The sequence below is a fragment of the Lynx rufus genome, unplaced genomic scaffold (assembly GCF_022079265.1).
Source record: "Lynx rufus isolate CCGP_SWC_20201006 ecotype Redwood Valley unplaced genomic scaffold, mLynRuf1.p SCAF_2, whole genome shotgun sequence".
NCBI lineage: Eukaryota > Metazoa > Chordata > Mammalia > Carnivora > Felidae > Lynx > Lynx rufus.
In genome coordinates this window covers 54,864,614-54,890,062 of record NW_025814834.1, presented here as the reverse complement: position 1 = coordinate 54,890,062, position 25,449 = coordinate 54,864,614, and the positions used below count along the sequence as shown (strand labels likewise).

Genomic DNA, 25,449 nt, shown 5'->3' with positions numbered 1-25,449 from the left:
ACTTTTACATTTTTTTCAGAGTACTCATTGGTGTATAAGAACATCTCATTTTTTGATTTAGCTGTTGGTTGGCTATTTATTCCCACTAGAATATAAACAGCATGAGGGAAGACATTCCACCGACTACATTAGATGCATGGGAGCACCTGATTTATAAAAGATGCTCAATAATATTTTTGGAATAAATAAATGAATAAATGAATGAACCATGTCTGGTCTAAAATTCATCACCATTCATAACATGAACCAAGAGAAGTAGTGGTAGCCAACAGAATGAAAATTGTGAAAAGAGAATGCAAAATCCCAATGAACTCCTATTTTTATTTCTTTGTAAAATACAAAAATATGAAGATTAACATTAAATAAGCAATGGGTGTTAGATCAAAACAGACAGCACTTACGGTTATGCCACAGCAACCTATTCAGTCAGGATGAGGTTTAAAGCTTAAATTCACTGTAACAAGGTAGAATGAAAACTGGTAGATACAGTCTTTTATGCAAAGATAGAAATTGAGTCAATATGGAAGCAAGTTTAAGTTAATTTTAGTTAATTTTAAGTTAATTTTAGTAAACATGAAAAGGCAAATGGATATTGCACAAGATGGCCTTATATGGTTTTTAGCTTCGAACTGGTAGCTACACAGAGAAAAAAGAGATTCCTTGTTTTTGTCCAATTATAGAAAACTTCACCTTCATACCAGGTCTCTAACCCAGTATTTCCAATCACCACAGCTTTCTATGGCTTAATCAATGCAGAATTCTACTTGGTAGCAGGCCTCCTTTGGTCTATCTTTAGACTTGCCCGCTCAAAGACTGTGTCAAGCAAAGCTTAGGAAGAGGTGAGAGGTGCTGGAAGCCAGGTTTCCTTCCTGTAGCCAAGCTTCAACTTCCTTTAAGTCTAAGTGTGACCATTATCAGATGCAGTAACTTGTATCATAACTAAGTGAAAATGAATTTGCTAAAATGTCTTTAAAATTAAAGTATATTTAGGTTATATGGCAGATATTAAACTCTGAAAAGGTAATAAACTATTTAGCAATGATTCAGAGTTATCACCCAAATACAGGGAGAAAATAGAAAGGTAAGGAAACATGTAAACAACCATTATTTATTTTGTGAGGCTGCTCCAACTTCAAAGGGTTTTGATTTCAGGATAGAAAAACAGTGTGGATCTGTTCCTCATAAGGTAATAGTTACAAGAAAATAATGACAAGGGTCTTAAATTTAATGGGAAGCATCATCTCCGAGAAATGTGAACTTCTGAAGTCATATTTTATTGACTAACAGGAAAAAAAATTAGATCTAAGGGTGTCTGAAATTCCTATCTGTCTGCCCCAACACTAAATTTTGTCTTTTATTACCTTAAGATAAATGTGTATCTGACCTATTTCAAATATAACCTTCCCCAGTTCATGAAAATGAGTATGATTTGGTACAGCTGACTCTATTGGAATTATTTGCAACAACCATGTGACTCTTAGTATTTTCTCTTAAAACTCTTTGTAGAGAAGGTTAAAAAAAGGTAAACCAATTGCTAAGAGTAGTGCTGTTTCATTTGATTAAAACAAAAAACAAAAACAAATCCTCTAAGAAGTGTACATCTCCATTTTACAGATGAGGGAATAGGTTCGGAGAAGTTAAGTTTAAAAGTCATGGCATCACGGGGTGCCTGGGTGGCTCAGTCGGCTTTGGTTCAGGTCATGATCTCAGGGTTTGTGAATTTGATTCCCACATCGGGCTCTGTGCTAACAGCTTGGAGCCTGGAGTTTGCTTTGGATTCTGTGTCTCCCTCTCTTTCCCCCTCCCCCACTCAGACTCTCTCTCTCTCTCTCTCTCTGTCTGTCTCAAAAATAAATAAAAACATTAAATTTTTTTAAAAAAATAAATAAAGGTCATGACATCATTTTGACCCTAAGAATGCATAAAGCAAAACCCCCTTGATGCTAAAGTTTCTTACCCATCTGAGTTTTTAAATGTGTGATAGTGGGGGCCTTAGTGTTTTATGTCCTAGCAGTGTGCTGGCATTCAGAAGTCTAGGAAGCCCACTGTGATGTCCAGTGACATGTACTTTCTTCTGTTGAAATTTGTAGTATGTTTATTTTCACGGCCAGTTTTCTAAACTCCACCTTCACTTTCAAGTGGCTGCAACTTGAAATCTTATTTTTAGGTTCTGCTTCTTTCCTATGATTGGTGACCCACATCGTTGAACAGATGAATCATTAGATGAGGAAAGGAAGCAAGTCTCAAATGTCATGCACAGGACTGAGGTCAGTAGCTATGTGGGGTTTAGTTTGCTACCAAGACTCTAATGCATTTCAATTCAGTTTTTAATGGATTTCTATTCTACATCTACCTTCTGAATCAAAAATGTCCTTTGCCAAGTAACAATTTCACTTTAGCTTCAGTTCCTCCTGCAAAGTGGAAAATAGGATAGATTTGTAAACTATTGTGAAATCTTAGGAACCAAGGAAACTTTGGAACTACTATGAAAGCTCATCTGTCTAGGATTTAGACAGAAACCATACTGCTAATAATTTTTTTTAAAACCCAGTTACCTAACCATTTAAATTCAAGTTTCTTGAAATGGTCCCTAGATGTTGCTTCTTATATTAAGACTCAGTCTGAAGCTTGAAGAAAAGAACTATTCACCTTCACCTTCAAAAAAAATATATACATATATGAATTAAGACTGGAAAAAACAAAGAACGCAGAAAGAATGAGACTAACCAAATAAATAAACGTGTCCACCATGACAAAGTGCATGGCCAAAAGCATCATTAAAACCCTGAAAACAGAATACAATAAAAAATACAAGCACTTTCCCTTTTATATTTATGTATTGAAGATAAAACTTTACTAATTAGAGCAAACGGGATAAAGTTTAAGAGTACTAAATTGTGACCAGCTTTCTAACTCTAGGAGCTAAGCATCAAAACTAAAAGGGAACTTCAGTTTCTGGCCAGCAGCAGGGACTAGAGTTACCCTCCCCCTTTAAACGACTAGAATAGGCAAACTATATGAAACAAGAGTTCTCAGACATTTAACAACAGGTAGCACAAGACGATGATCCCCGAGAGAAGGGAAATGAGTAAGATATGCCTCATGATTACATCAGCTTACTACCTGAGAGGCAATTTCCAGACCAAAGCTCAGGGAGGTAGAACCCAAAGACAGCCCAGGGGTCTTGCTGAGTTGAGGAAACAAAGCTCACACTTTGGGAGGCCAAAGCACCTAGAATTTCTGGGGCAGTGTACCAGATACAGACCTCCAAAGATCTAGGGAAGGGTGTTTAGCTGCCTCCTGATCTACCCATGCATGAAAGGAAACTGGCCAAGGAAGTACCACAAGTAAAGAGTAGCCTAAACAGAGAAAACAGTGTCTGTGCTTTGAGACTCACTTGTGAAACTGAAATGGGACCATTCCCCAGTTCTAACTGGAGAACTCAATACTTAATCCTATCATCACATGACTCAGATCAGTGTCCAACATGTACCCTGGTACCCTGAGTCCAGGCACCCCATAGAATATCTTTTGCATGGTCCAAGACGCATATACATTCTGGGAGACTGGACCTTTAAACAGTAAAGAAGAGAAAGGAGCTCTTGTGCCCACAATTTGGGGCCAGACATGGGGGTGCTGGGGCTCCTGAAACAGAGCAGACACACATTACCAGATGTATGGGTTGGAGTTAAAGTAAAGAAACTTAGTAGCTACAGTTGTTAGTTTTTAAAAGGGGAGAACCATCTGCCTTTCTGGTAGTCTCAGCTGTTTGGCTCCTGTTGGAAGATCGTGGATTATTTCTGATCTTGGCTTTGCATGGTCCCATAGTAACCATCACAAGCTCTGACTGAATACCTCCATCCAGATTCAGACTGTCTTCTGAAAAGAAAATTCCCTAAACCCAAACTCACCAAATCAACACTTTTAAACACATCTAAAATAGAGCAGAATGAAGATTTAAATAGAAATAAGGTAATTTTACCACTTCTGACCTATTTAATTATTCTTCAATTTTAATGTCTGTTTTTTAGGAAGATTGTGGATACGAAAGATAAACAACTGGGTTTATCTCATTTGCACAAATCTTTTTGTCTCGCTCTGTCAAAATGTAAGCCCTGCCTTTATTTCTTCCTGAGTGATACGTGTTCCATCATCTGCCCCAGCATCTCCCTTTGTCTTCCAATCCCTATTCTTTCTCATACGTTCCCACAGCATCCTATTTCTGTTTCTCAAGGTCCTTATCTCTCCTCATTTCCTCCCAGATCTAAACTCACACTGATACACTCACCAAAGGCATTCATAAAAACAACCTGCCCTAGCACACTGGTTAGGAATGTGGAGTCTAGGGATACAGGGGTGCTGGTTCGAAGGGGCACATGCACCCCAATGTTTATAGCATAACTATAGACAATAGCCAAAGTATGCAAAGAGCCCAAATGTCCATCAATGGATGAATGGATAAAGAGGATGTGGCATATATATAAAATGGAGTATTACTCAGCAATCAAAAAGAATGAAATCTTGCCATTTGCAACTATGTGGATGGAACTGGAGGGTATTATGCTAAGCGAAATTAGTCAGAGAAAGACAAATATCATATGACTTCACTCATATGAGGACTTTAAGACACAGAACAGATGAACACAAGAGAAGGGAAGCAAAAATAATATAAAAACAGGGAGGGGGACAAAACATAAGAGACTCTTAAATATGGAGAACAAACAGAGGGTTACTGGAGGGGTTGTGGGAGGGGAGATGGGCTAAATGGGTAAGGGGCATTAAGGCATCTACTCCCGAAATCACTGTTGTACTATATGCTTACTAACTTGGATGTAATTTTTTTTAAAAATGTGGAGTCTAGGGCCCATGCTCCTGGATTCAAATTCTGACTCTGTCATTAACTGCCTGTGTGACCTTCTGCAAGTTATTTAACCTCTCTGTGCCTCAGTTACTCATAAAAAGGAGACCATTAATAGTGCAAGGTCCCTTCCTTATCTGCAGATTTGTTCTGTAGTTTTAGTTACCCATGGTCAACCATGGTCCAGAACACAATCCTCCTTCTGACATATCATCAGAAGGTTAATAGCAGCCTGAATACTATGTCACAATGCCTATGTAATTCACCTCATTTCATCTCACCTTGTAGGCATTTATCATCTCACATCATCACAACAAGAAGGGTGAATACAGTACAATAAGATATTTTGAGAAAGAGTGAGGAATCACATTCATATAACTTTTATTATAGTACATTGTTATAATTGTTCTATTTTATTATTAGTGATCATTGTTAATCCCTTACTATGCCTAATTTATAAATTAACTTTTATCATAGGTATGTATGTATCGGAAAAAACATAATATATATATATAGGGTTGGGCACTATCTGTGGTTTCAGGCACCCACTGAGGGGACGTACTCCCCCATGGGTAAAGGGGGGACTACTCTGTGTGTCTTGTAGAGCTGCTGTGAGGATTAATGCCACAATGTTCCTAAACTTCTTGGCACGGTGCCTGGCACATGATGGGCTCTCAGGTTTTCAAAAAGTGAGCTATTGTTATTATTAATAATGTCACCTTTTATTTGGGATTTTGCTTGGTGAGCCACGAAGGTCATAAGTGAAAGGGGATTCTGGTACTCTTGTGTTTTTTTTTTTTTTTTTTTTCCAGAAAGGAAAAAAGGGACAGGGTAGACTCAACTTTCAAGAATTAAAAATGAGAAAAGACCCCACAGAGGTGCTAGGCTAGCAAAAGCATTGAGAATTAAGCTCTGTTTTTTCCTTTGTCCATTCTTTCTCCCCACCTCAGAAACTCATAGAAAAAAAGCATAAGCATCTTTGGGTCCTCAGTCTCAGAATATGGTCTCACTTGTAGATGAGTATTGCTATGTTCAGAATCACTGTTGACCAAAAGTCAATAGATCCTGTTAAGCCATGTCATAATGCAGCAAAACATCAGAAGCAGAAAAAAAAACTGTGTAACTTATTTTTTAACAGGTTGTGGAAACTGTGGAAAAGCTTGTTACACGGAGGAAGAAATAGACTTACCTACAGGAGTCTACTTGGCTGATTAAGGCTTGTCCCTCTTGCAAAGCATCAGCTGTGCAGTCTTTAATTTCTCTGTGTAATTCCTCATGCCTTGCTGCCAAGACAGGCAGACTTAAACCCTCTGATTTAAGGAGCTTAAGGTAAGCTTCAACTCTTCCAAGTACATCAAATGCCTGCCAACGAAAACATACTTTCATTTTCTGCTTTTCTAGTTTAAAATCTACATCAATGTGTACATGAAATACTAGAGATTAAACCAGCCTATTCAATTTATTTGTTTGATCATAAGCAAAAACAACAATCTTGGTCTGAGAAAACAGCTGTGTAGTTCTAAGGCTCCATTTAGGGAAACTGATCACAGCTTAGCTCGGCATAGATAAATATCAACACCATAAAGTTACCACAATAGTTTACATTGAGAATGTATCTATACAACACAGTTTTAACTGTACAGAATTCAGAGAGCCAGGTTTATTTTTTGCACATTCTTTAATGTATACCAATAATGGATGAGATATTTTAAAAACGTTATGCAGACTTTCACAACCTGAACATCCCTTATGTTCTTAAAAGACAATTTCCCAGTAAATTTCACTTTGAACCTGAAACATTATAGGGCAATATTCAAGAAATGACTAGTATGTTTTTATCCCTTGTTTTTCCCAGTGTAAGACCTTCCACCTACTTCATCCAGGACATCCATCTGTCTACAAAGGAGATTATAATTTGGTTCTGAAGCTGTGCAAAGATTAAGACCAAGATAATATTTAGCTTCTGACATGCAAAATAGGATTATGCAGAAAAAAAACATCACCTTGCAAATCAAGATATTGTCTTAAGAGAAGCTTTTTAAATTCCTATATTTTCTTCTTTTATTAGCAGATCAAAAACCAGCCATGGGGGATTAAGTTTCTGGAGTTACCATAGAGTAGAGAGGAGCTTTCCTTTTGTCCATTAAGGTTTAGTTGGCATTAAGGGGGAGGAGTATACGATATGAAGGTAGTAAAAGAGGACCATGGTAACATGAGAAAAACAGAAAGACAGAGTAGAGTGCAATGGTCTCCATACGTGTCCTGATAACCTGTCTCTGGCCTTGGGCTTGGAGAGCAGGAGATGAATTAGGTAAGCTGAAGAAAAGCTGAATGGCAAGGGGGCTCTTGACATGTTGCCCTTTGGCACTACTAGAAGAAGCAACCTTATGGGATGCTCCATATCAGTCTGGAGAACACTCTTATCCCAGGAACACTGATAGTGCCACAGTCAGCAGGGGCCTTGAAATCTAGCCTTCCTGGACTGTCAGTTGGAAACCAGTGAGCTTGATAGGGGCCCACCAGGTGGAGTAGGAAGACTCCAAAGAAGACTCATAAGAAATGAAAGCAGATGGCTTCATGAGTCTGGTAACCACTGAGACCTGAAGAGAGACCAGAGGAGCAAGGTTGAGTTGATGTTGAAGGCACACAGTTTAAGCCAAATGTAGAGGCTACCACCATGGAGCTGTGTAAAAGCACACAAGAACTTACACCTGGCTGCTGTCTAAGGGAGTGAGTTTTAATGCCAGAACTGGAACTGGATAAAATTCGAATTTACAAATGAAATATCTCAAATACTGTTGCATTACTTATATCTTGATAGTCTATACTCTCGTCAATTTCTTCATGTCCCCGGAATCTGTTCTTTCTAATCACTTAAAATGATTAAAACAAAATCATTCCTATTATTTAGATGATAGGAAAGTAATAATAATAATAATTACAGTTTAATGAGAACCGACTTCTGCTCCTTTTATACTATGTGTTTCATTCAGCCAACAAATATTTTTGAATGTCTGCTGGGTTTCAGACACATTGTCCTGCATAGCCCTAGATGGAAGTGAGAAATGATCTCCATTGTGTGACTGAAGAAACTGAGTCCCAGAGAGATTAAATGAGTTGCACAAAGTGATGTTTCTATTAAGTGGCAGATTTGGTCTTTGTACTCAATTTGTCTCCCTGAGGCCCCTGCTCTTAAACCCTGGCCCATGGAGTCATGTAGCAAAGATTCAGGGGAGGCTTAAGACAGGAGGGGCATTTCCAAGAAGCCTGTTCATCTTAGGTGGTTTTAAAAGAAATTTTAAAACCTACTTTTTGTAAATATAGGTATGAAAAGATACAGAGAAAAGTTAAGTGATTTCTCTTATGCCATATAGAACTGTAAAAGAAAGATAGCTTTATTAAAGAAATTTTGAACCTGAAGACTCTCCTTATCTGAACTCCCCCTTTTATTCTGTAGTGGGCAACAGAGCCAAATGTGTCAAGATGCCGATGTTAGAAAAGATTATTTGAATTACTTTCTCAATCTTTCTATAACACATTGAAATGCCGCTGGCAGTAAACACTGTTTCTGGAATTTTGTTTTATATTTAAAATTTTTATTACTTATTTTAAGTGAAGTGGAGTCTCATGTTACTCAAAGGTTCTAAAGTTTTAAAAGTTTTAAAGTCAGGGGGTGCCTGGGTGGCTCTTTGGCTCAGGTCATGATCTCACAGTTTGTGAGTTTGAGCCCTGCGTCAGGCTCTGTGCTGACAGCTCAGAGCCTGGAGCCTGAGATTCTGTGTCTCCCTCTCTCTCTGCCCCTCCCCCTGCTCACGTTCTGTCTTTCTCAAAAAGAAAGAAAGAAAGAAAGAAAGAAAGAAAGAAAGAAAGAAAGAAAGAAAAGAAAAGAAAGAAAGAAAAAGTTTTAAAGTCAGTGCCTAAAACAAAAATCCAGTGTAGTCAAAATTATCATGAATTGCCCTAAATCATGCTTAAAGTTTAGTATATGTGAACCAGTGCTACTGTAATACATATTCACATTTAGCATTGAGAGCCACTGAGCTAAAGGAAGAAATAAAGAGAAAACATATATATTTAGATGTCAGGGTATTCACTTCTTTCTTCCCTTAAGATAATTCCCAAAATTCCTAGTGGGAATGGGGGAAAGGATAGAGAATTCCAAAGTGCTTTTTCTTCTCTACAAGTTTAACTCCACTCTGTGTTAGTATTAAGCCAGTATAACCTTAATACATATCATGTTTGTTATTGTTTTAATAACTAAAGAAAAAAATATGAAAGTTAGGGCATGATGGTAGTTAAGTACTGGGAAAATATTTGCTTGTGATTACATCTCGATCGGACACATCTTTGAAAAGTCACTGGGAAGAGCGTGGCCACCTGCTGCCTGTCATTCATCCCACTGGGCCTTTCCTCTTGTGGCCGCTGTGAACAGCTGCTACTCTCATATCCTTGGGCAGTGATATGGTCAGAAGAAGTGGTCTTCTCTTCACAGGAGTTAGATTCTAAAGCCACATGTACATTAAATGCATGTCTGAGGTGACTCCACCCCACTCCTGAATGTTATTATAAAAGTATTATAGCTTAATAACATGGGAATAAACTGAAGGTCTAAACAGTCAGTAGAAGGAAAAAGCGGTATATTAAGATAACCCATAACTTAGAATCAAAATAGCAAAATTTTTGTCAGAGTTTTTTTCAAAAATATCCAAGCGTTAGGAAAACATTTACTTATACACTGCTCTGCGTATCACACTTGATAGAACTATGGCAGTAGAAAGGAGGTGAGTGATTTCATTCCTTCATCAGCTCAACAAATACATTTGTAAATAAGATGAGCTGGATACTATAAGAGAGCTTATTCTTTACCCTTAATCCTAACCTAGACCTAATGGGAATGATCTAAACACAAAGACATGTTAAATGTATTGATTTAAAGGGGGGTTCCTTTTTAAAAAAGTTATACTCCCTGTGATTGTCAGAGTCACATGTAAAACTCATTTCTCTTATCCCCATGCAGCATTTAATGAGGAATCCACATACCAATTCCAGAAAAGATCTATCATTGCTCTCACTTAATCTATCCCCAGAATAGGACTTAATGCTTTTCTATTTACCAAATCCATAAGGAACCTGATATACTGCATCTAGCCCGGAAAGAATCTCTTTGTCTCACACATGTTATAGAACAGGTTATTTCTGGCAATGACACTATAATGCCCATAGAAACTCCTTTGGAATTAATATTTCCCCTTTAGTTTACTCTCCCCATCCCCCTCTTTCTTCACACCTGGTCAAATACAGGTTTTATGACTAGAGGCAAAAACAAGGATTATAAACACAAGGATAATATTTTCTCCCTCTTGGTTCTAGCTCTTCTTGACTATTTTGTATAACCACATGGTTCTTAAAAGGATAAGGAGACCAACCAGCTCTTTTTGCCTTGGTTTGGAAAAGACTAAGGAGTTGCTTGGTGTTTTTTCTTTACGACGCTCATCAAGATCTTTCTTTTTTTTCCATTGTTAAGTACAGGATCCAAAGCAGGCCGGACCAAATCAAATAGAGATGGTATCAGACATGGCACATTGTACTCTTTTTAAAATATCTATGGGATTAATAAATTAAGCAAGAACCATGAGTTAGTCATCCAGCATAAATATTTCATGCTGTTTCACAAAGATGTTTAATAAGTAGTATTGTTTGCTTCTTGACTAACTTAAGAGAATCAACATTAAAAACAAAAAGCCCAAATGCTACAGAACCTTGAAATTTTCCTTTCGTGAGTTCCAAGGCTGGAGAATGAGTTTGGTTGGAACCTTTATAATTACCAAGGACACAATATTCAGCTTCTCATTAGAGCACTGAATCCCACTGTCTGCAGAGATTTCCTCTGGGTTCAGTTTTCATCAAAACCAAAAGCTTCAGTTTCCTTTCCTAAATACTACCTGAGATAACTTCCCATGGCTCCCAGTTTGGCAAGCTGATACTTGATTCAGGTCCTGCCCAAATCTGCCCAGGCTTCCAAATGCTAGAAAAGCAGGGCAAAAGAGTGATGGGATTTTCAGCTCCCAGTGTTTGCTGCTCCCTACCGGTGCTCCAGCTTATTTCTTGCCACTCCAAGGTTGTCGCTGCTGGGCCCCAGAACTCACTCCACATTACAAGTGATGTTAATGAGAGGTGTGTAAAATCATGGGAACCTAAAACTGGTTTGGCCTCACAATCTGAAAAGCTAAACAAACACACAAACAAACAAGACAAAACAAAACAAAAAATCCAAACAAACAAAAAACAAAACAAAACAAAACATTGGAAAAGGAGTTTGGGGTTGAAAATGCATGTATGGGGCACCTGGGTGGCTCAGTCAATTGAGCATTCTAATCTTGATTTCAGCTCAGGTCATGATCTCAGGGCTGTGAACTCAAGCCCCCTTTAGGGCTCTGCACTGACCATGGAACCTGCTTAAGATTCTCTCTCTCTCCCTCTCTGTTTTTCTCTCTCTCTGTCTTTCTTTGCCCCTCTCCCCTGCGTGCTTTCTCTCTCTAAAATAAAAACTAAAAAGAAAGAAAATGGCATGCATCTGATGCATTTTATCAACAAGGAATGGAGGAAGTTTATGTATTAATAAACTCTTACTCTTTCTGAGGTAAGTTCATCTTCGAAATGGATAAACCAGACACATAAGTAGAATCCTAGCCAGCTAGTCACTGTTTATACTTTCTGGTTTCTTTTAATCTATTGACCTAAATAGTTTTAGGATAATCTTGGGAATATTTACATGGAAAAGCATCTATTTACAATCTGCAAAGCATTTATTTTTTTTTCATTATTCAACAAATATTTATTGGACTTTATGAAGCATGTACTCTGGTACATGCTGGGAACAGGAAAATGGAACAAAAGCATTTAAGTCATGTTAGAATGGCTAGTGTAGTATTAAATGCATATAAAATGACAAAATAATAGCTAGAACTCAGTGAGTGCTTGGCTGTTCTATGCACCAGTCAGGTATTAACTCATTTAGAAGCTCAGTGACTCTGTGAGGTACATATAATTATTATTTCCATTTTTCAGATAAAAAAAGCTAGACACACAGAGAAGTTAAGGAACTGCGTAAGGTCATAGAACTAATAAATGTCTAAGACCATATTCATACCTCAGCAGCCTGGCTCCAAAGTCTGCTATATTATTTTAGAAAAGTATCATCCTAAGAAACATTTTAAAATTTTCACTTAATACTCTGCAATTCCATTTATTTATTTATACTCCAACTCTATCATGGAAAGATTTTGAACATGTATCAGCAGTTGCAGGAACTTTTATTACTGAATGGTATTCCCTGAGGATCGTTAGACCTCTTTTAGAGAAGTGAAAACTCAGGCTCAAAGTGTAATTGACCTGTCACATGTCCAGTCATTCATTCATTGATTCAACAAAGTTTGTTGAATGCTAGGTGGCGTGCAAAGATGACTAAGACACCCCCTCTCTCTAAGGAGCACAGAGAAATACTACAGGAATAATGAAAAATAGGCAATGCTGCCTGGAGACTTCTTGGAGCAGGTGGCATGGGTGATTACAAACTTCTTCACCCAGCATTACCTTCCTTCTCAGCTATGACACAGAGATTGAGCTCAAAATTTGTGTTCCTTGTATATTAAAGTAATTAAGCTCTCTTCATTCCAATGACCTTGGATCAGTATAATCTCTTATGAAAATGGAACGTAGTTGGCCTTGAAACTCCATAGTTTCTACTATTTCACTACTTTCTATCATTCAAATAATTATTGAGCATTCACTGCCTGAAAGGTGCTTTTCTAGATGATCCATTCTGGTAAACACAAAGTAAAACAGACGTGTGTTTTACCCTCAAGGAATTTTAATTCAGCAAAGGAAAGTAAATCTACCAGAAATGCCTACAATACAAGGAAGAATATATTTAATACCAATGGAGATGTGCAGCAGTTTAAAATTGTACATGGAAGGGAAACCAATAAATAACACTCATGACTCACTTAGAAGTCACATGATAGCTTTATTGTGAAGGATACTAATGAGTGAATGATAATACTGAGTGTCTTCTGGGTGCTGTATGTAAGCCAATTTGACAATAAATTATATTAAAAAAAACTGAGTGTCTTTATTACAAGACTAATTAAATAGGGGCTGAGTTGTGGGTTCTCATGAAAAACGTAAGATGGTAAATGCATTTCTTGTTTTGATAATCTTTCATTTTATATATATGTTTATATATACATATATAAACGTATATATATATATATATATATAATTTTATGTTTAGCCATATTTATCAAATATTTGCATGGTTTAAATAGCCTCTCCTTAAGTTCTAAAACCAAAAGTTTCTACACCAGTCTCTCAGAGAGAATATAGGAGGAGAGTAAATTAAGACATCATTTGCATCTATATCAGGAGGTTTGCCTCATCACGATTTTTTGAAGTCCTTAATATCTGTTCATAGTTATGGATATGTTCAGCATAAGATAGAAATTTCTCAGCATGCTATTCAAGACCCTTCCTGACCCCCTGTCTGCTTCTACTACTTTTCTCTCATCATTCTGGTCTTATACCCTACACTCGTGGCAAAGTGAATTACCTTAGATTCCCCATGCATGGCACAACTCTGTACCACCCAGTCCTCCTCCAATCGCTCCTTGTCCTAGCCTTTCAGATTTAGCTCAGTGCTCACCTCCTGTGGAGAAGTCTTCCTTGACACTTTTTCCCTGAGACTCTCCTCTGTGTTCCCTAATGCTCTAGGCTCACTCCAAAACTTTGGGCTTTTCCCAAAGCATACAGCACTTCTGTTCCCTTGCCTCTCCTCCAGACCAGACTGAAAGGGTCTTGAAGGCAAGGATCTTAAAGAAAGTATCTTTAACTGCTTTAGCTAAAGTACACATATGACATATGAAAACAGTAGCTATATAACACATCAGGCAAAGGGAAATGTAGAAGCATGGAGGGAGGTTTTTTGGGGGTTTTGGTTTTTTTGGTTTTTTTTTGTTTTTGTTTTTAAAGATGCTTTAGTTCTTTGTAAGAGAAAGGGAAGTTGTTCTGGAAAAGAGAAATCTGAAACAGGCTGCCTAAGAATTATGAAACTGAAAGCAAGTACGTTTTCCTTAATTTCCAATACAATTAGCTTAGTTTCTTTAATTCATTTACATCACCTTAACAAATTCCTTCTGGATAATATTTTTTAGGTTCTCTATTTGGACAGATTTCTTCACTCTTCAATCTGTGCAACAACTGAGTCATTTTATTTAATTGCTTCCCACATCTGGGCTAAAATGTATCTATTTTGAAAATGGGAGAATAGTGTATATATAAGTGAAAAAACTGTACCAAACGTCATCCTTAATTATTTTGTTTTTATCTGAAACAATTATGTTGCTGTAGGCATTACTGTTTTGCATGGCTATAAATATCTTGAAAAAGCAACATTAACTTTTTAGAAGACATAAAACTTTCAGCAGTGATGGCAGAAGCAGTAGAAGCTATGACAATCACTACATTTCAAACTGCTTTTGGGGTGTTGCTTTAGCTGCCCCAGCTTTTGCTTCACCTTTGCTTTTAGGCTAATCACCCAAGAAGCACACCATGTAAATTTGGCCTCAGTCTTCACCGCTTGCTTTCCCCCAATGGAATCATGTGCCTATGAATAGGAAGCATGGGAAATGAAACTTTATGGCCAATCAGCCATGTTTTACAGATTTAGGTTCAATCATTGTTGTCATCTAAATACAGTTCGTATTGTTCTGCTCTTGAAACATATATATTTATCTCTGTTTGATTTTAACCACATTCCCTAAACAATGATAAATACAATTTGGATGATTGACATATCTTAACCAACTCCTTGGTTGTGAACTTGTTAGAAATAAATAAGATAATCTATAATCATGAAAAGATGAAAATTTGGGGGGATCAAGATGAGTCACTATAATAGGTGCTATGTTCATATTTCATGCCATGTCCTACTTTTAGCAACATCTAGTAATTAGAGAAATTCTTTTCCAATCAGCTATCATCCAATATTGATAATCAACCCTTACTTGTATTTGTTGCTAAGTGATTTGGCAATAAATTCACCAACACAGTAGTTGTTGTACTACTTCCTACTACAGAAAGGAAGTATCTAGGGTTCTTAAATTACTTGGCTCAATCTCCACTTGAATCCAGTGTCTGGTTTAGGAAAAGCGTCAGTAGCAATATGCTAAGGTCCTGTGTGCTAACATTGCCACCTATCGCTCACTCCAGGTACAAACTACCACACTCAAGCCAAAGGCTATAGGCACTCTGGGTATGAAACAGACTCTTGAGCCTTGGGTAATCATCAACCCCTAGCAGGATTAAAAGGTAATCAATTTCACTCCTAGAGCCACAACGCAAAGGCAAAGGCAATGTGGTTGTCTAGTCAATGTAGATAATTAGGCAATAATTATATTTTATTGTATTTTGCAAATTGGAAACATACTCTAGATTTTTTTGTATGTTTTGTTCTTTGCTGTAACCCCAGCATTTAGAACAGTACCTGATACACGGTAATTGTATAGTAAAACTTTACTAAGCAAATGTATCTCTAAAGAATCTCTAAATAAAGAATTCTCTAAAGAATTATTAACCACACTACTCATTTAGAGACTTCAATAAAAGAAATTATTATGACTTTTTGTCTAGTAAATAAGAATATCCCTATCTAAAATTGGTAAATTAAATAAATTAAAATGAAAAGGTAAGCAAGGGAAAAAGAGGAATTTCCAGATGCTTGCAACAAAAATACCAGCAACATATGATAAAAATCCAGATTAAAAAAGAAATATATACGATATGGAAAGCATTAACAACAGTCCATTTTGTAGATTATATTATGACCACCTTTTAAACTTAACAAACTTTTTAAAAAGTGAAAGTTGTATTTTAAAAATCACACATTTCACTTTTTATTGAACAAATACGCAAACTGTCACATCCTGTCATTTATATTACCTGTGACACTAGCATATTTTCTCACGCTGGTATTTGGCACAGATATTGAAGGAGAATATTGACCTAGCTTTAACAAATTTGGAATAAGAGGTTGTTTGCTGAAAAAATAATTCTACTTATCAAGAATGGAATTGATTTTCAAAGTCAATATCTTTTGGAAGCGCTGACTTCCTCTTTCTTCCACAGTGCTGCATGTGTTGGGAGAGTGGCTAGTGCTTCCACCCATCATTATCGGTGTGCCATGAACGGCCCACAGTGACCCCTCTTCATTGGAGCCCTTTCTCACTGTTGGGTTTGCAGCCAGCAACCAACCTTCAAGGTGGAGGAAATGTCTCCTTCTGAGACAAATAGCAAGTTGGCTTATTGTTTGCTATAAAAAAAAAGATTCCCCAAGCTTAGGGTTCCTCTGTTGGAAACCACCTGCCACAGATGCAGTCATCCATCGGGGCCCATCTGCATCACCCCCGCCCAGGGGACTGGGACTTGGGAAACTGATATGGCATGTGGACATTTCGATCATTGTTTTTGTAATAAAGTCTTTCAAAACTGACACAGAAGTCATGTGTCTTTTGTGAGCATCCACAAACTGTGACAAGTTAGCAAGTTAGCTTGAAGTTTGGGTAAAATTTCACATGCCTCATAGTTCTTGACAACATGACTTCATCTAGGGTTAAGGATGCTCACAACTAGAAAAATCCAATGCACCCAAGGTATGATAAAGTGAATTTTCAAAAGGAAAAGTCAGTGCTTCAGAGATAAATTGATGATACAAATTGAAAATACCCGTTTGCTGGTATAAACAGAATTTTCAGCCTAGAAAACACAATTTTAAGGGATTTTAAAATTATATTAATGTTTCAAATCCAGCTCTTTATTTTAACTGGGTTATTTATAAGTGTTATGCCAAAAGTTAGGTAAAATGGTGCGAATTTTGTAAAATTTGGAGATTCCACAATATAAATAAAAAATAAAAATGCCATTTTCAAGTCTTAAGGAGCTTCCCTCTTTAATTTAAACAGATTTACCCACTACATTATTTAATCGTGTATTGCTTCTTAATAATAGGGCAAATATTTCATTTCAAAAATCATGATTAAATATCCACTTTCCACACTCCATCTTCTATTTTTTGCTGAAGTAAAAGTATCTATCACCTTTCACATTGATTCTTAAATTTGGAGTCAGAAATTATTCCCTTGATGCTTTGAAAAGGGAGAACAAATTCTATACCTTTCTAAGTGCCACTTGACTATAGAGAATGATATAATATGGATAAATAGAGTATGAACAAATTCCAACTGAAATTGTTATAATTTGAATGCCATGGCTTTCCAATGATGAAACAGGGGATGTACAAGTCAAGTCTTGGGGCACCTGGGTGGCTCAGTCAGGCAAGCATCTGACTCAGACATGTCGTGATCTCATGACAGTTCATGAGTTCAACCCCCTGTAGGTCTGACAGCTCAGAGCCTGGAGCCTGCTTGGGATTCTGTCTGCCTCTCTCTGCCCCTCCCCCGCTCACACTCTATGTCTCTGTCTCAAAAATAAACAAACATTAAAAAAAATTAGGGGCACCTGGGTGGTTTAGTCATTAAGGTGTCAGACTTCAACTCAGGTCATGATCTCCCATTTGGTAGATTCCAGCCCTATGTCGGGCTCTGTCTGTGCTGATGGCTCAGAGCTTGGATCCTATTTCAGATTCTGTGCCTCCCTCTCTCTCTCTGCTCCTCCCCTATTTGCGCTCTGTCTCTCTTTCTCCCCCCCCCCCAACTCTCTGTCAAAAATAAACAAACATTTTTTTTAAGTTTTTTTTTTTTTTTAATTTAGAAGTCAAGTTTTGGGAGGGGGGAGCCTAGGTGGCTCAGTCAGTTAAGTGTCTTTGTGAGTTTGAGCCGTGCTCTGGTGGCACAGAAGCTGCTTGGGATTCTATCCTTCTCTGTCTGCCCCTCCCCCACTCATTCTCTTTCTCCCTCTCTCTCTCTTTCAAAAACAAAAATTCAAGTCTCGAGGGTTAAGAAATATAGTTTCTTATGATTTAAGCTGAATTACTACGTGAATTTGAGAAAGTAACCACTCTGTTCTATTATTATTATTATTGTTGTTGTTGTTGTTGTTGTTGTTATTGCAATAAATGTCATTCCTTTCCCCCTCAAGGCCCGGAAGCAATGTCAGGAGAAAGTCTCCCTGGAAAGTTACCACATAATGAGAGCAGAGAAAGCAAGAGCAGGGGGGTACAAATTGAAGATAGAGAAACTACATTTTGCAGGGCTGAAACTATATGGTTTGTTCTAGAAGCATTGTTTTATTCTAGCAACATGTTCTATAACTGTCTTCCTTAAAAATGACATTACTTGATTGACAGATGACCTACTCATTTTGTAGAATGAAAGTGCAATGTAAGTTAGAAAGTCTCTTATTCAATACTACTCAGTGATCAAAAAGAATGAAATCTTGCCATTTGCAACATGATGGATCTAGAGTGTATTATGCTAAGCGAAATACGTCAGCCAGAGAAAGAGAAATGTCATATGATTGCACTCATATGTGGAATTTAAGAAACAAAACAGACAAACATAGGGGAAGGGAAGCAAGAATAAGATAAAAACAGAGAGGGAGACAAACCATAAGAGACTCTTAAATACAGAGAATAAACTAAGGGTTGATGGAGGGAGGGAGGTGGCGGGGGGGATAGGCTAAATGGGTGATGAGCATTAAGGAGGGCACTTGCTGGGATGAGCACTGAGTGTTATATGTAAGTGATGAATCACTAAATTCTATTCCTGAAATCATTATTACACTGTAAGTTAACTAACTTGGATTTAAATTAAAAAAAAATAAATCTCTTATTCAAAAACAGGACTGTTCAAGAGAAACTTAACTAGCACCTACCATTTACTTAGTTCAACAGTTCCAGTAATATGCTATGACTGTTTCTTCTGTTAAAACAAAGAAATCCCAAACAGATGTTTATCATATTTGTCAAATTTTTCTTTAACACTTTTTTTACTGTAATTCTAGCACCTCTATTTTGAAATTCTACTCTGCAAGTTTCCTATTAGTACGGAAGTTCAAAATTAAGTAACTATTTTGATATATACCAGGACATTGTATTCAGATTGTTGATATCATGACTTTAAATCACAATATACCCACCTCCTGGGGGTTACCCATTGATTTCCTGTCACATTGTCCAGTTTCAAAAACATCAGTAAAATTTAAGGTATTAAACAATTCCAAGAAGGCAGTTTGAAGGTGTATATTAGATTGGAAAAGGTACAAAACTTTTCAAATAATATCGCCAGCTTCAGATACACAAGTGATGTGAACATGTAGACATTACCACTCACTAAGAACCATCTGCTACAGTCAATATTAAAAGAATCAACCAGGAGAAACAGAGCACAGTCTCCAACTCAAGAAGACCTGGAGATGGTCCAAAGCAAGATTTCCCCTTGGCAGACTTTAAAAGGCAAGACCAAGGCAGGGCAGTCAGGTTGAGACTCTGCTTCTAGCCTTATGGCTTGTATGCAGAAGGCTTACAATATTCATGTACCTTTCCCTGATAAATGAAAAAAAAGTTTTAAAGGGGAAATATTTTTTTTGGTGAAAATTTCAAGGTGTTATTTTAACCTTGATACATTTTATGATAATTCCCTTACTCCATGAGAAATATGGCAGTGTTGGCACAAGTGTCCCCTCAAGCAGTTCAATGACGGCTCTAAGATGAAACCCTCCTGGGGATTTTTTTTAACATGTCAAAGCATAGAGCTTCCTAGTTTTGAGAACCAAATAATGGCCATGATAGGAATATATTCTTTCCAAATTTTTGTTTAAATTCTAATTAGTTAACATGCAGTGTAACATTGGTTTCAGGAGTAGAATTTAGTGATTCATTACTTACATATAACATCCAGTACTCATCATAAAGGAATATATTTTTAAAAGTTCACTTTTGCTGCTATTAATTTTGAAACTCTATGTGGAATCCAGACCTCTGTGATGTTCGCCAGCCTAGTGAAATCATGAGTCTCTTACTGGTTTGTCCTGATTACCTAAAATTACCAACGTAACTTCCCACTGACCTTATTGGCACTGTTAAAAAAAACATTTGCCTTTTTTAACCAAGTTTTCCTTTCCACCATGAGCCGACCAAATTCTCCTTGAAGCTGATCCAGTTTCTGGTTAGAGAGCTGTAGATGTTCCTTCTCCACGTAGTCCTTGGACAGCAGAATCCCAAGCGCATCATTCTTTAGCTTCTCAACAGCAGAATTCCATTCCTACAAGAGATCACTCCAGTTTATTTTACACATCCTCCCCTTGGCAACTGTGCTAAGACTCAGAGAACATTTAGATGGGTTGAATGTATCAGTAACCATCTGTCACTATATTTTCAAATTATGAAGGAGTAAATGCTACATTCCAGGTTTCAGTACCAAGATGTAGGTAAAAAAGAAAGGTAGATAAAGAAGAAAGAGGCTAGGAAGAGGCAGGTTGGGATGTGTGATCGATAGAATATCCAGTTGCCCCAAATACAGGCTACTTCTTCCATTAACGCTGTCTGAAAACATACCCAAAGTATAGTCAATAGCGTTTTTTAATCTCTAACTCACTTTGATCTGTATTCATTTAATTAAATATAAAAAGTCTACTTCCCACAATTCGGTCTCACTGCCAATGTGGGCAAATATGTACAAGACAGGAAGAGAAATCTTATATTTTATGGCTGTTGTGTTTGTATTGTGCCTACACTTAGAACTAAAATTAAGATCTGTTATTCTCCACAAAATTAATAGTTGGTATTGTGCAGTATTCCCTCCTTCCTGACCTGAGTCTCACCTCTCAATACTTCATTCTTAGTGCTATATAAACATTTCAGGAAAAGAAAGGAGGTAGTTTTTTACTTTCTGTTACACAAGGATGAAAAACAGTAAGTAGAGAAGAAAATAAAAGTTGGAGTTAACTGAACATATTAACACTTTATTTATTTAAAGGGAAACTCAAATTTCTTGCAAAAGATGAAGCCAGATTCAACTTCATAAAATATCTCTAACATGGATGTCTTGTGAGTGAATTTTCGGTACCCATCTCAACTAAGACTGTGGCTAAAAACAGCATAGGTTGTTTGTTAAAGCACCAGAAATTTAGCGCCAAATTTCAAAAATTACATTCTAGCTCCATCCTGGCTTGTTCCCTAAGGCAAACGTCCTATTATTAAGTTACATTTGTTACATTATACTATGTAAAATAAGTATAATTTTTAGTGCAATTTACCACTACCATTTCCATTCATTCATTTCACAAGACACACTAAATACTATGTACCTGGTACCATGCTAGGATAGATGGCTTGGGGAATATGAAGAAAGAATAAAGTGTAGTTCTTTCCTTCAACAATATATAAACTGCTATTTTACATAATTTTCATATATACTTACATCATCAAATGTATGAAATGTATGCTGGTCCTATAAACACATCCTGATGACTCAACTAATGGAAACAGCTAACGTGTGATTCTTCAGCCTGACCACATCAATGGTGGTAACCAAATATAATGCTATAGTGGTTGATCATACTCTCAGCCTTCTAAGAGAATGACCAAAGAGGGAGGGGGTTGTTAAAATAAAAAACAAATGAAGACCAGCCTTAAAATGGCCTGAGCAGACATAACCAGTTTAGTCATACAAACAAAGCTTAATTTAGCTTATTTTTCAAGGCTGACTTGACCTGGGTCATTTCTTGTTTATGTCTCTGGAAATTATAAGCAAAACTTGAACCTTTCCCAAGGTTGCTATGAGGTAACCACTGACCAATTCCCCATCATTTAAGGAAATTCTGATATTATAACCAATAATTGTGAAGAGTAAGAAGTCACCGTTTCCTCACTATTTAGGCTGCTTTATAATAATATACCCCTGAGCCTTGTTCCATGTTTTGGGGTGAGTGCTCTGGTTTGCATATTGTCTTTTTGGTGTGTGCACAATAAACTTTTACCAGTTACTACTTTGGTGATTCATTGTGGGTTTTTTCCAGTTGTTTATGAACTTTTGACACTCCAGATTTCTCAGTGAGTGCAAAATCAATATTCTTAGGTATGAATATGGGCTATGTGATTTCTTAAGATCCTTCATTTTTTAAGGAGCTAGTCTGTCCCCACTTAAAGATAGCTAATATGTTCCATGACATTCTTTCATAAAGCACTGTAAATATCCTTCCCACTTAAAAATCATTACCTTAACCTTATCAGGAAAGAGCAAATGTTTTTAAAGCAGTTGGCACAATTTCTGGCACAGGTAATAAACACTCACTGTTAGTCCCCCTTTTCATTCCATCAGTTTTACCATGGTTCACTAGCACCCCAAAATTTGTTCTTTATGAGAATTTCTGTTTCTCAGCTCTAAAATAATGGTAGTGGAAGGATTCTCCAAATGTTATTGATTAGCGTTATGTATCGATCAGTATTATGGGATAAACAAAACAAAGCGGGTTTCTTTACTGCAGGACTTCTCAGAATCCTCAATACGTTGATGTGCATTGAGACTCCGAGATGGAAACGCAGTGTGAAATATTTTGGACAACCTGTTTTGACCATGAAACCATGTGTTTACTCATCATCTCAGGGGACCAATGCTCCAGCTGGAATAATGTTGGGAAATTCTGTTGTTATGGCTAAAAGCAGCTGAATCACCTATGAGTTCACCTACTTTCACAAGTCTGTTTCTTTACTCTTTTGTTTTGTCTCTATCCCTCCAGACCCAACTAGTCCATTTTCTGTCTCTTGTACCCATTCTCTCATTTTCTGTCTGTTAAAATCTGTGGGGTATTAATCCTCAAAGACTCAAGTGAAGAAATGCTTCAGGTGTTAAAACAGAATAAAGCAGGTTATTCAAAAAGTTATCATTGACCATAATCTTCTTGCTCATTAGAGGAAGACCACTTAACAAATATGAAGAACCTCGGGAAGGCCTACAAAGCTAGGGGGAAGGAAATGGAACGGGAGTTAGGACATAGAGAAACGGATATGGCAATTATGTGTTCAACCTAGACAACACCAAGCCCTATGGTGTAGGTGTCTTAACTGTCTGCAAGATAGTATTGATTTTTCTTTCTGTTTAAGCACTGTGCTAAATGCTTTTCATGTATTATGTCACCTAATCTTCACCATACCCCTGGAAGGTGCAAAGTGTTACCATCCTCATTTTACAGATAGGGTGATTGAAGTTTGGAAGGATTAAGAACTTTCCTGAATTCTCAACACCAGTAAGTGAAAGAGCCAGAATTCAAAATGAAGTAGTTTGACTCTAGAATCTGTTTCTCAATCAGTATACTGACCTCAGCACTTCAGAGAGGAGAGGCGATAGAAAGTGGTTGTGGTTTTTTTTTGGTTTTTTTGTTTTTTTTGTTTTTTGTTTTTTGTCTTTTTTTTTTTTTTTTTTTTTTACAGCGTAAAAGGATTAAATCTATTGGCTTATAATTACACAGGTGAAAGTTCCATGAAACCCGGATAAGGTCTTGGAAATTACAAAAAATCTTCTAAGACCCTGAGATTTTCTGATTTGGAATCAGAAGCTTCATTCTTTCTAAATAAATACAATGCTGTTACATATAGAACTGAAAATTTACAGCCCAAACTCAAGCTTAATTTTGCTTAGCCAATGGACCAAAATAATAAAACACTTCTCTAAGAAGGGAAATACCTGTTCTCTAACAGTGTTCATAAATCTGCCTTTAGCATAAATGTTGCAAACAACTTTAAAGAAAGACATCTGGAGTAGAGCCAAATCTTGGAAAAACCACTTTAGCTTTGTGCTTCACATCATATTTATAAAAAGTAGGCTATGACCTTCCAAGGAAACTGTTAAAGGACCATTTTGGCCTCGTATCTTTTCTTATTCTCCATCTCCAGTCTTCTTAATTGCATTTTCACATGAACTCTGTGGGTATTAAATGAAGTTGGGTCCATTCAATATTTCTATTCAATCTTCTCAGAAAATTGGTTCTGTTTTCTTTGGGCAATCCATAGGCATTTTCTGATGTATTTCTGTAACATTCTGATGATGAATTTACCCAGCCATTTTTCTTAGGGGATGCTTCCACTATTTTATTTTTAACATAAAATGTTCCAGAGTCATCTGAATCCATCACACTATTTTCAAAAAACTTAGTTGTCACTGTTGTCAAGGCTGGAGGAACCCAGTGGAGAAAACCATGGTCCGTTTTCTCTAGCCGTTGCTGCCTGCCTGCTAAGTGTTAAACATCTGACTTTCAGTCACTTTACAATAAAATATTTCCAGTACGTGTCCCTACCAGCTGAAAGCCAAAGCTACCATTTCCTTGGCTTTTCAATCTTGACAGAGATATGTGCATATGTCTGACCTAGTAAAGATGTGTGGCACTGTGTGATCCTGGGCTCAGGGTGTCTCCTCAGGTCACTCCATTATTTTCCTTTTTTCACTCTCAGTGGTAACCCTTTTAAACGGTACCTTTCAGTGTTCCATCCGCTGAGGAAATTGAGCTTCTGTTGAATCCGATGATTGAAAGGGTACTTTTAAGAGGATTAGTGCTGATAGACAAGAAGGTGAAAATGATTTCTTCTTTCTTTTCTATACTCCCAGGTTAGCTCTTCAAATGAAGTTATGGATTGGCATAAAAATTATCCAGCAAGTAAATTCAAAAAGTAGGAAGATTTAGCTATTCCATTTGAAAAGAAACAATATAATCACAATATGTTTAGTAAATTTTTATTCACATGAAAACTTCAGGGTAGATGAAGGGGTTTAATGACCCAACACCATGTGGTAAATTATTTTCATTATAAACTTGAAACTTCAGAATGTAATTTTTAAGTGGGGGACAAGAAAGAAGAGAGGACATATTTATAAACTACTAAGAAAATACCAGCTGTGGAGATGACTGGCCAAAATCACATCTGGCCGAAGCATGTGTGGAGCTCATGTATAGTTCTCGTAGCATGGTTATTTCCTAGGGCATCTCATTAGACACAGCCCATTTCTTGTTCATTCTTTAAGTCTACAGTCCCATTTGGTTCGGCACCAAGGAGAATTAACTCATTGACACAAGAGCATAGAATTGTACATGATTGCATTAACAGCTGGTACAAACAAAATAAACCTGGCAATTTTAATCAGAGAATATTCGAGAATCTGTTTTGAGCAGGAGTTTCTTTTTAGAGGAAATGTTGATGCTTTTGAAGAGCGGCAATGAGCCCCTGAAAAGCTGAAACTCTGATTATGCCAAGTCGGATTGCACACTGGGCCACAGTTTCCTCTCATGCTCTGTTCCCAGGATTTCTACACTGACCTACGCAAAAGCAAGGATCATATGAGAGCTGGGTCCCATCCCACTGTTGGATGAGTGCAGAGTTCAGTGTCCACAGGCCATTTGAACCTGGCCCTCATTGTGATGCATTTCAGCAAAGGCATTGTTTGCAAACAAGAAGAACTGCAATTTTGTGTCACCTAAAGATAAAAGAAGTATGGTGTTTCACCTCCCAGCCATGAGGCAGACAATCATTGCTATTGAACCAGGCAGAGCTCATGGGGAAGAGCAAAGAACTGGAGCTAGAAATACATTTT

General features: G+C 37.1%; 1 protein-coding gene across 1 annotated transcript in view; it reads right to left on the bottom strand.

The window, feature by feature from the left end:
• Positions 1-25,449, bottom strand: part of CCDC141 (coiled-coil domain containing 141) — a 205,516-nt gene that overhangs the window by 66,306 nt on the left and 113,761 nt on the right. The window contains exons 7-8 of the mRNA XM_047085862.1: positions 19,936-20,130; positions 6,048-6,220 (exon numbers count right to left, since the gene is read on the bottom strand). Of these exons, the coding sequence (XP_046941818.1) occupies positions 6,048-6,220; positions 19,936-20,130 (368 nt within the window). The remainder of the gene's footprint in view (positions 1-6,047; positions 6,221-19,935; positions 20,131-25,449) is intronic.